At 41.7% G+C, this 11,339-nt stretch overlaps 1 protein-coding gene across 2 annotated transcripts in view; it reads left to right on the forward strand.

The window, feature by feature from the left end:
- The window catches only part of ELOVL5 (ELOVL fatty acid elongase 5), a 63,627-nt gene extending 52,288 nt beyond the window's left edge, over positions 1–11,339 (forward strand). For both annotated transcript variants that reach the window (XM_082218379.1, XM_082218378.1), the window contains exons 5-8: positions 3,056–3,227; positions 6,607–6,731; positions 7,567–7,701; positions 8,798–11,339. In XM_082218379.1, coding sequence (XP_082074505.1) covers positions 3,056–3,227; positions 6,607–6,731; positions 7,567–7,701; positions 8,798–8,929 — 564 coding nt within the window. In that variant the 3' untranslated portion in view covers positions 8,930–11,339. The remainder of the gene's footprint in view (positions 1–3,055; positions 3,228–6,606; positions 6,732–7,566; positions 7,702–8,797) is intronic.

Here is an 11,339-nt window from a genome sequence, read left to right on the forward strand (position 1 = left end):
TCCACTTCTGTGTTGTTTTGCGGCATCCCAGGAAAATCAGCTGTCTTCTTCTGTTTTCCATGTTAGTTTGCTTTAGCTGATGCAAATCGATAAGCTTATGCTTTTACAAGTTACCTTTTAAAAAAAGAAAAGAATGAAAGATATTTCAGATGTGTAGATGTTAAAAGCATGAGCAGTATCAACCCAGGTATCTTTAGGACGCTGTTATGGGTGACACCAACTTGACTCAACTAAATTTTGGACGGCTAATTTAGTTAGTGGTGCCAAAACCCAGTAGGTCAAGGGTGGGGAACTGCAGGACCAGGGGCCAATTGTGGCCCTTCAAGTTTCTTTAGGACTTTTTGGTCTGGTGTAGTCCCAGAAGTCCAATACAACATGCCTTTTGGGTTCTCATGCCTAGAGCTTTTGAAACATTACTGAAAGGTCAATCCATGTAATCATGCCCATGAGTTTCCTTTCTAACTTTCAGAATCTCCCTATTATGAAATTTGGGGCCAGTTCAGATGTCACAATCTTGGCCTGATAAACCATGTTTTGTTCAAATGGGAATGAGCCATCCCCTGTATACATTCTCTCACCTGCTTGGATGATTGTCTTCAGAACAGATGTCTGGGTTTCTTATACCAGAGTTCTCTGTGTCATCCAAACCAGAAAGGGTGATTGGCTCTTACCAAAGAACCAGATAGGCTCTTACCAAACCAGGAGACCTAGCACCAAACAATGAGGTGTCTTAGATTTTGTGTGTGAAGTGTATGGGCTTAAAATGGACAGTAGTGTTCTTTCAATTTATTGAAAGTAGACTTAGCTGTTTTCTTCATCTTCCAACCAGCAGGTTAGCTGAAGTCTACACACTCTTCTTTCTTCTTCTTTTCATTGACATTATAGAAATAAGATTAATATGTTAGGGAAGAGATGATGTTATACGTTGAGAGGGATTCCACAAAATGGGGGACAGTATCATCATCATCAGATTTATGTGCATTGGACTGAAAATCAACTTCTTGTGGAGAGGAATGTGGGAAAGATTTCACGCCAAATAAAAGTTCTAATTTTTCCAAAATTGGCTCTTCTCCATACAACAGTGTGGATATCTGTTTGCTCACCTTTCTGAACTCCAGTTTGGTTTTCAAGTTCTCAGTGTCAGGCATGAGGTTGAACAGTTCCGTGTCCTGTAACATCATCTTAACACAGGTTTTGGCATGTTTGTGGAACAAGAATTCTTCGTGATTTCACATTACGATTGCTTGCTTGCAGCAGCGTTTCTCTCCTTCCACATCAGCCCAATCTTCTGTGCCTCATTCTCCCCAGCCTGGAGGAAAGCAATTTCCTTTTAGGGAATACAGTAGCACAATCCTCTGTTTGTCGCTCAGATTGTTCTTCGGAGATCACAGTAGCAGTGTAGAGATTAAAACCTCTCCCCTGAGTGTCTTGATGCACCTGAGGTACACTTTAATAGGCTTCTAAATCATTGCCTCTTTTGCTTTAGTCACTGTTTTGGTTTTAGGACTACAATCCAGAGCATGCCCGGGGACTTAGGTCCTCCCAGAAAGCACCTTACTTTATTTTGAACAGCACACATGCATTGCCGGCTGTTTTCGAAACTTCCCTGTCTTGGGGACAGCATAGGAAGCTGCCTTCAACCTAGCAAAACTAACAACTCTCAGGTCAAGACCAAAGCCCTGCTGAGAACATGGAGCAAGTTACCCTGTTCTGGTAACTAATGCACAAAGAGAAGGGTGTCAGAAAGCCACATATCCCATTCACCAACCTGTACATCTGCTGTGTACTCTGGCCCAGCACATCATTGGATGTGGGCACATTAAACCCTGTTCAGGAGGTACTATACATCTTTGTGGACGAGGCCTTCTCTCAGACATGACTGGCACATGAGTCAGCATTTAAGGGGCCATGCTCAGTATCTAGAGATAAGAATGGAGAGGCCTCCTCTGCCACTCGGTCAGCATTGCCTCATGCAACTCCCACCTTCCTCATCTGCCTGTACCAGCCTGATGCATCAGGTCAGAAAGAAGGCAGCACTGGTACACTGGGCTGGAGCTGCCACTAAGTATTTGTGCCTTCAAGTATCTTTTAAGTTTGTTTTTAAAAGTGGTCCTGGGGATAGCTCAGTCTGTTGAGCATGAGGCTCTTAATCTCAGGGTCGTGGGTTTTAGTGCCACGTTGGGCAAAAGATCCCTGCATTATAGGGGGCTGGATTAGACCCCTCCCATGGTCCCTTATGACTGTACAATTCTGTGATCTATATTTTATTATGTCTACTTAGTTCCAAGTCTGTAGACTTTACTGCTATTTTCTTATGACTATGTGAACTGCTTAGAGGTGTTTTTTTTTATATAAAAAAAGTGGCTTATTCATTTTGATAGATGATGATAGATAGATAGATGATAGATAGATAGATAGATAGATGATAGATAGATAGATAGAGAGAGATAGATCATGACTGTCACACTGTATGGGTGAGTACCCAATAACCCAATTTTCAGTCGCCTCTGATGGTTGTTGACCATCAACCAAACTTGGCTAAAGCATTCTGCTGGCTCTCTTCCTGAGATCATCATTTCTGAATGATGGTGCTGTTATTGGCAAAGCATATTATGTAACACCAAGCCATCATTTGCTCATGGCTTGTTGAACAAACCATGGTTAAAAGAACCTCAGAGACCAGACAAGCCATGATTTATTTCTGCAAAGCTTTGTTTCCCACCTCCTGCTCTTGCCTCATGCCTCTGTAGCTTGGCGTGTTCCACTGCACTTAATGCAAGCCATGGCTTCACATGCATCAGCCAAGCCATGGCTTTAAATAGTGGTTTGTTGCTACAAAATAACCAGGGTTAGTATGCTAGGCTGGATTCAAATGAATGACATAGCATTCTGTTTGAACTAGGCCTATATTGCAATGATTATTGATCACCAGGATCTGTGGGGCTGGGCAGGGCAGGGAGAGATTATTTGCTAGGTTGGTAGAATTTGCCATGAGCTGTCTTATTTCATTTGCTTCTGTGGAACAAATGCCTGACCTCTTTCCTCCTCCTTTTAGATCATTCATGTCCTTTGGTGGTACTACTTCTCAAAGCTCATCGAGTTCATGGATACTTTCTTCTTTATATTACGGAAAAATAACCACCAGATCACCGTTCTTCATGTCTATCACCATGCAACAATGCTTAACATCTGGTGGTTTGTTATGAACTGGGTGCCTTGTGGCCACTGTAAGTATTCTTGTAATTCGTGACGAGAGACCTGTGTGTGTGTGCATTTCCTGAAAGACTCATTCTGTTTGAAGAAGGTGTGTTAATGCACACCTTCACTTTTTGGGAAAACAGTCTCCTTGGTTGGAAATGGGTAGGGTTGTGCTGGTTTGGCAGCAGCTTGTTACAGCAACCTCCTCCGCAAAGCTGGGTCAGTTCTGTGTGTCTCCCTCTGTTCTTTCAGCTCTTATCCAACTGCTCTTAGGGTTTTCTTAGCAAGCCATCGACTTTGCATACAAAATTTCTAATAACTTGAAGCCAAAGCTTTCATCCATCAAGCTCCTGGTCTCTGACATGGCCTTTTAATTTGTTCTCTGGTCAAATATTACTTGCAAGCTTGCTCTGTGGTTGGCTGGCAAGCTGGATTTGTTAAAGTACAGTGGGAAACTGGCACTCCAAAAGTCTTCAAAGAACAGTGCATGGGAACTGTCGTGGTTCCAAGTGATCATAACCAGCCTCAGTAGAACTATTTTACCTGCTTCCAGCCTGCTCTCTCTCTTTTAAATATAATGTTTATTAACTTTCCATTTTATAACATTTAAATACATCCTTATTTTTCCACAGTAATTTTTTGTTCTTACGAGCTATTCGACTTCCCTCCCACCCACCTCATGGTTACCACATTTCCTTCCTATCTCATAGCATTTGTATTTTTTCCTACTTATCTTTCATCATTTTAATTGTCACGTTTTCAAATAAATATAAGAAGGTATGAATCATAATAATTACAAGCCTTTTAGATCATTCCTGCTAGTGTTGTTAATTCTTTGCGATTGTCCTTCAAATATTGTACAAATTTACCCCAGTCCTTTTGGAAAGCTTGATCATGCTGGTTTCTAATTTTCCTGGTCAGCTTTGCCAATTCTGCATATTCTATCATCTTCGTCTGCCACTCTTCAATCGTTAGTAATTCTTGTTGTTTCCATCTGGAGCTAAAAGAGTCCTTGCTGCTGTAGTTGCATACGTCAACAGTTTTTGATCTCTCTTTGGCATTTCTTCACCTACTACAGTCATACCTCTACTTATGTATCCCTCCGGATACGTAAACTTCAGGGTGTGAACGCGGCAAACCCGGAAGTGTATACTTCTGGGTTTCACCCCGCATGCTACTCTTCAATCGTTAGTAATTCTTGTTGTTTCCATCTGGGAGCTAAAAGAGTCCTTGCTGCTGTAGTTGCATACATCAACAGTTTTTGATCTCTCTTTGGCATTTCTTCACCTACTACAGTCATACCTCTACTTATGTATCCCTCCGGATATGTAAACTTCAGGGTGTGAAGGCGGCAAACCCGGAAGTGTATACAGTGGTGCCCCGCAAGACGAACGCCTCGCAAGACGGAAAACCCGCTAGACGAAAGGGTTTTCCGTTTTGGAGGCGCTTCGCAAAACGAATTTCCCTATGGGGTTGCTTCGCAAGACGAAAAAATCTTGCGCGTCCCCGCGGGTTTTTTTCGCTCCCCCCCTTTTCCTAAGCCGCCTATCAGCTGTTCCGCTGAAAAACCCACTTAACAGCTGATCACGGAAAGCCGCTAGACCGCTGTAGCGCTAATCAATGGGCTTGCTTCGCAAGACGAAAAAACCGCTAGACGACGAGAATCGCGGAACGGATTCTTTTCGTCTTGCGAGGCACCACTGTACTTCCAGGTTTCACCCCGCATGCATGTGCAGAAGCAGCACCTCCAGTTATGGACTTTTCAGGTTGCAGACGGACCCCTGTAACGAATTAAGTTCGTATCCGGAGGGTCCACTTTATACCCAATAGGAACGCTTCTGATTTTTTAACAAACGCACTCTCAGCCTGTTCTCTTTTTTATTGTAATTAATCTTTGCATTTTTAAAAAATGTGCTGGTTAAATTGTAAGCCCACATCTGAGCATTTCTTTTAAAGGAAAGGCAGGAGAAAATGAATTTGAATGAACAACGACACTTGCAAACTGTACGGAGAATATGCAGAGCTGGCATTCCAATGTTTGTAGCTGCTGCACCAGCCCATTGAAAGAAAGGGATGAGGAAACAGTTGCTGCTTGCTGCACTTTGATGCCCTTGGTGGCATCAATTCTTTGATGATGCACATCTGGGTGTGAATTCACATTGGGGTACTCATTCAGCTGCAAAGCATCGGGTGCAGCAGCCTCTGCATATACGACCTGGTGCAGATAGGGCTTCCTGTTTCCATCTCTGCCTTACTATGCGGATGGAGTGAATGTCCCTAACCTGAAGGCTGAAAGCTTGTTGTTGCATGCAACTGGATTCAGGATCAGAGCCTGTGAAGGAGCTGGCAATCTTGTTACCATTCATGTTGTTGTTTTATTGTCTTAGTCGTGTTCGTGACCCCATGAACCAGAGTTCTGGAAACTCTTACTTTCTTCTCAAAGCTTCTCCTTTTTTATGTCCATGGAGTTTTCTTGGCAAAATACTGGTTTGCCAGTTCCTTCTCCAGGTGGATCACATTTAGTCTAAACTCTTGGCTATGATCTGTCCATCTTGGGTGGCCCTGCATGGCATTGCTCATGGCTTCTCTGAGTTATTCAAGCCCCTTCGCCATGACAAGCCAGTGATCCATGAAGGGGATTACCATTGTTTCCTGCTTGGCAGGGGGTTGGACTCGATGGCCCTTGTGGTCTCTTCCAACTCTATGATTCTATGATTCATAGCCCACCTCTTAAAAACACAGTCCAAGCCAGTCTTAGGAGGGGAGAGACATTGCTCTTAAGGCAGTTAAACTCAATTTGTATGGCAGATCTGACTTTGGACATCTGTGATTCTCTCCTGCTTGGCAGGGGGTTGGACTCGATGGCCCTTGTGGTCTCTTCCAACTCTATGATTCTATGATTCTATGATTCTCTCTCTCTCTCTCTCTCTCTCTATATATATATATATCAATCATTGCCTTTGCAGTTTTGTGTTAAGTTTTTGAAAAGTTCAGCAGGTCAGAGGAATTGAAATGGGGCAGGGGCCGGGAAATAAATGAATAATGAATTGTAATAAAGAGGAAATGTAATAGATAAAAGTATGTTATATATTGCTGAAGTAAAGGGTAGGAATGGAAACACCAGGGAGGGAGAACGGGAAGTCAACAACTTCTTCTTCTTCTTCTTCTTCTTCTTCTTCTTCTTCTTCTTCTTCTTCTTCTATGAAATTTGTATTAAATTTGAAGTTAAATTGTTAAAAAATCTTTGAAAATCAATAAAAAATTAATTGGCAAAAAAGAAAAGGAAAGTTCAGCAGGTCAGTTTAGTGGTTTAAACTTGCATAGAACAACAGTTCAAGCATGTTTGCTATAATGCATATTGTTGCAAAAAAATAATAATCACTTAGCATCTCTTTCTATTGTTTCCAGCCTATTTTGGTGCCACCCTTAACAGCTTTATCCATGTCCTCATGTATTCCTATTATGGGTTATCGGCCGTTCCATCCATGCGTCCATATCTTTGGTGGAAGAAGTATATCACGCAGGGGCAGCTGGTGAGTAAATGGTGCCTCTGTACATTCTTTTTTCCTCATATGCTTATGGTGGCTGCTTATTTTTAACTCAAGCTAGCAGATATTGTGTGGGAAGGATCAAATGCTCTTTGGCGAGGAACCATGTGCTGTCGATTGTCGGGTGACCTGTGTGTTACTCTAATGGGGGACATTTAGTTATATAATGCCCCCTTCAGAATGGATGCCACAATCTTTTTAAGATGACGAAGCTACATATAACAGAAGTAGAGAACCACTTATACCCTAGCTACTCCTTACAAACCTCTCACTTGTGCACCAAGTCACTTGTAAGTCACGCTTTACTATGCTTTCCTAACCATGGAGGAATGGGAGCAATACTCAGCTCTTTTCACTGTCTAACTCAACCCTTGTAAACTTAAGACCAGCCACATGATATATTTTTAAGCAGTGACCGTACAGTAGAGATTGCAGTAGCTTCCTTTGTTTTCAACGTGAGCTGCCTTGGGAAGGTGATAGATTTTGAGATACATAAGTAAACTTGTAGTCTTTCCTCCCCCTTTCATAATATTGACATGCTCTCTACTTGCGAATACTTGAGCTTAATTGAATGGCACAGCTAAGGGGCCAAACTTGTACAGGGTGTGCGGTACCTGCCCATCTCCCACTTGGAGAGCAATGGGGTCTTCCAAGGGGCACAACCACCAGTCTCTTACAGCCAAGTACAAAAGGCAATTTAAAATCTCCACATTCATACCCAGCTATACTGCTACATAGGGAATGGTTTCAATGTACTCCTTTGTTTGTCTGTATTCTTGTTCATCCTTTCATTTTTCTTTCCTTTTTTTACCTTTAACAGACTCAATTTGTCCTGACAATCTTCCAGACAAGCTGTGGAGTGGTTTATCCTTGTCCATTTCCCCTGGGATGGCTGTACTTCCAGATAGGCTACATGATCTCCCTAATTATCCTTTTCACAAATTTCTATATTCAGGTAAATTAAGATTTATTCCTCTTTTTTGTTTTTGTTTTTTGCAAATGTCGATGAAGAAAATAACAACTAGAAAGTTTGTGTATCAGAATGCACTTCTAAAAATTAGTGGACAGTTGGATCCTAGCAATAGACATGGTTAACTTCCCAGGACCACCACCAAGAGTCAATTTTATAATTACTTTGGTGTTGTAATGCAGCAGCAGGAAGCATTCCCTGCCTGCCAACCGTACGCAAAAAATGGAGATGGGAACTTGCACTCTCTCTTATGCACTTGCTGCTGTGTGAGAGGATTGGCCTTCTCTGTCGCCACTAGAATCTTACGTAATAGATACAAGGGGCAGTCAATTCCTATTGACTTACTCCCCCCCCCCCCCAGTGTTGGTCCAAAAAGCATTCTATTCTAATAAGAAAATAGTAGCTATAAGTAGCAGATAGAGATACTATATATATTTGTTTTGTTTGGCTGTAATGCTAAACAAGCCTTCCCCAAACTGATGTTCTACATATGTTGCTGGACTACAACTGCCTTCATCCCTGACATTGGCCATATGAAATGAAACCATAGTTTAGTGTTGCAGAAATGAGCTCATGCATTGCCCAAACATGGGGAGCTAGGAAACTTCCACTTCAGTTTTAGATTAACCACAGCTTTCTGTGTCATCAGCAGACTGGTTAATCTTAACTATGGTAGGTTGAAACCAAGCCAGCTTATAGGTTAAGAAACTGGCTTGTTTCAACAAACTGTGGTTAACATTAACCATAGTTTAGGGGCACAAAGGCAAGACCCTTGGTTTCATTCTTGCCTTTCCTTTGGCCACTCTTCCTCCCACTAGTTTGCAAACAAACTGTAGTTTCCTGTTCCATTTTATATGGGAAGTTGTGGTTTGTACAAACCATACCTTGCTCCCATACCAAGATATCAAAAAGGGATGTTATGTTTTGTCATTGAATCTGAATAGGGTGTATGCTTCCTAGTCTTACGTCCATATGAAAGGGCAAGATGCTTGTTAAATAGCAAAATGAAATTGGCAAGTTTGCTGCTTTGTTGCTGTGTGGGGCGAAAGCTCACTACTGACCTATGTGATTATTTTTTTAGACTTACAACAAAAAGGCAGCGTCCAGAAGGAAAGAGTATCAGAATGGTTCCATGGCTGCTGTGAACGGGTATACAAATAGCTTTTCTTCCCTTGAGAACAATGTGAAGCAAAGAAAACAAAGGAAGGATTGAAGACCAAACTGAGAAGCCATTTTGATATTCCGGGCAACAACAACAACAAAAATCATCTGATTGTAAGCACAATATGTGTTGTGCACTGATATAATTCTTGACAGCTACTGTAGCTATTCCTGCCTAGAATAGTGTTGATTTATGTAGGACTTAACAAGTGCAAAACATCCTAAAAACTAGCCATAGGCTCAAGTTGATGGTGTTGATCATACTGGGTGGTCACAGACACGAGTGTAAACTGTGGAAGGGAGTATTATTGTAGTATGTGTGCATATATCTATATATAAATACATAGATATATTCGTCACTGCAGTTGCCTTACTAGTCAATATGATAGGTGCTGAAAATTATGATTCACAATTTCAAGACTGTAATCCAAACTCATATTTTTTAACTGTAGATAATGCATGTGATTGTGATTTGTACAACAAAGGTTTTTTTGTCTGTGTTAAGGTGTTTTTCCTCCCCCAGTAGTTTAAAACACACATGCCTTAAATTTGAAGTAAAGCAGGGCCCAAAACTTAATACTGGTTTGAAAATATATGGAAATGTTTTGACTCTGGGAGCGACTTCTCACGGGGCTGACACCCAGTTACCAAATAGACATGCTATAGTGTCTGTTGTGAATGGTGCACATGTGTAGAAAGAATAGCTTTCCCCCTTCAAAATGCTTGTTGGGTGGCGGCTGGGATAAGACAGCTTGCACATGCTCATGTGCACTCTTGATCAATGATGCAGACTGTGTGTGCCCCTGTATTTGAGGGTCCCAAGAACAAAATGGACTATTGAGAAGCCATCCTAGATGAGTTGGGCTCCTTTTGTGAGTCAACTAGAAGTCTGCTCTGTGTTGCACTGAAGTTGGAGTAATTCTCCCACACGTGATCTTTTTGAAATGAAAGATTCATTGAAAAAGCTGGACTCTTCATTTCAGTCACGATTTGTGCAGGAGAAAAACGTTTGTTTGTGCTTACTGTCTTTTTAATTCCATTATCACAAGTCTGCAGCAGTTTGGTGGTTCAGTTTGATTTTGTCAACTAGGTTTTAATTTGCATAATTGACGGGGAAGTTAATTGGCACTTAAGCAGCATCCGTACCTGAATGCTGACTCTCTCCCCTTCTTTCAGCATTAGAGAATGCAATGGGGGGGGAGGGGGAGACATCTTACTCCCTTTAAAAATCAACATTCCCGAGTTGTAGCCTGTCCCTTTTAAAGTTGCCACAGAAGTGTGAGATGAACCACCTGCGGCATTTTTCTTCCCTATCCTTCTGATCGGGAACTGTGTAGAAGCCACAGCTGGTTCATCCCCCCCAGTTTGTTAAAAGTTTTAAAGATGTAAAAGTGAATCGCCAGGTTGCGTCCTGGCCAGCCAACCATTGACATACCTACAATTTAACTGCAAAGCAGTTTTCTGACCATTGCGCAAGTTGTCCACATTTTCCATTGTTTGACAAAACTCAACTTGCGATTCTTAGCTGGTGTTTTTCTTGCTGTTTGCATAGAAAGCTTTGAGTCGGATTCCAACAGCCACTGGCAGAACAGGGTTTCCTTCACTTCCCTTTTCCTTAGAAAGCTGACCCGGAGTTCAGCGGATCCTTGAGAATGATAAGGATGGGCTGTGGCTTGTGGCAAGGGGGGCTACAGCTGAGGGGAAATGGGGAGCTCGCTCAGAGCAAGTCGAGATACCCTTCACTCATATGGAGTCAGACTTCAGATCCAAACCATTGACTTTAAAAATGTGCCTATAGCAAAGGTGTGTGTGTGTGTGTGTGTGTGTGTGTGTTGGAAAGTGTGCAAATTGGGCCATGCCAGACTTTTATTGTTGTCATGCGAAAAACCCTTGGAAATAGGTTGGTGATGAATGTCTGTTTCTTAGTGTGTGTTGTGTATTTCACCTGTACTTCCTTGGCCTGTTAAAGGTTTATTAAGAAACTTGTATAAAGTGTGTTGGAAACCTCCCCTCCACACACACACTTGCAATGTCATAAAGCAGGCACCTTTAATGGATATACTATGTAATTTGGTGGAGTTTTAGCCTACTAACTTGTTGGTCATTGAAATTCATTTGTCTCAAGCCATCCTATTGCTTCCATCCCCCAAGTTTATATATTAATTATAATTTGATATTTATACAAATATCAGTTTTACCATGTTTTTGCACAGCTGATATTGGGGAAATTAATGTGTTCCCTAATGGGCTCGCATTTTATTTTTTGCTTGTTTTTGAAACGAGAGGCAGAACCAGTTTATGTTTGTCTGCTTTATGTTCTCAAAGCTTGTGTGTATGTATGTGTCCTTGGTTTCTAGGTACTGATTTGCAAAGTCTTTACATATTTCATACAGCAGCTTCATCATTCAGAATATGCTGTCTAAACACGTGTGCTAAAAATAAAAAAACTAGCTTGTCTGAAA

The sequence above is a fragment of the Podarcis vaucheri genome (assembly GCF_965113315.1).
Source record: "Podarcis vaucheri genome assembly, chromosome: 3".
Taxonomy (NCBI): domain Eukaryota; kingdom Metazoa; phylum Chordata; class Lepidosauria; order Squamata; family Lacertidae; genus Podarcis; species Podarcis vaucheri.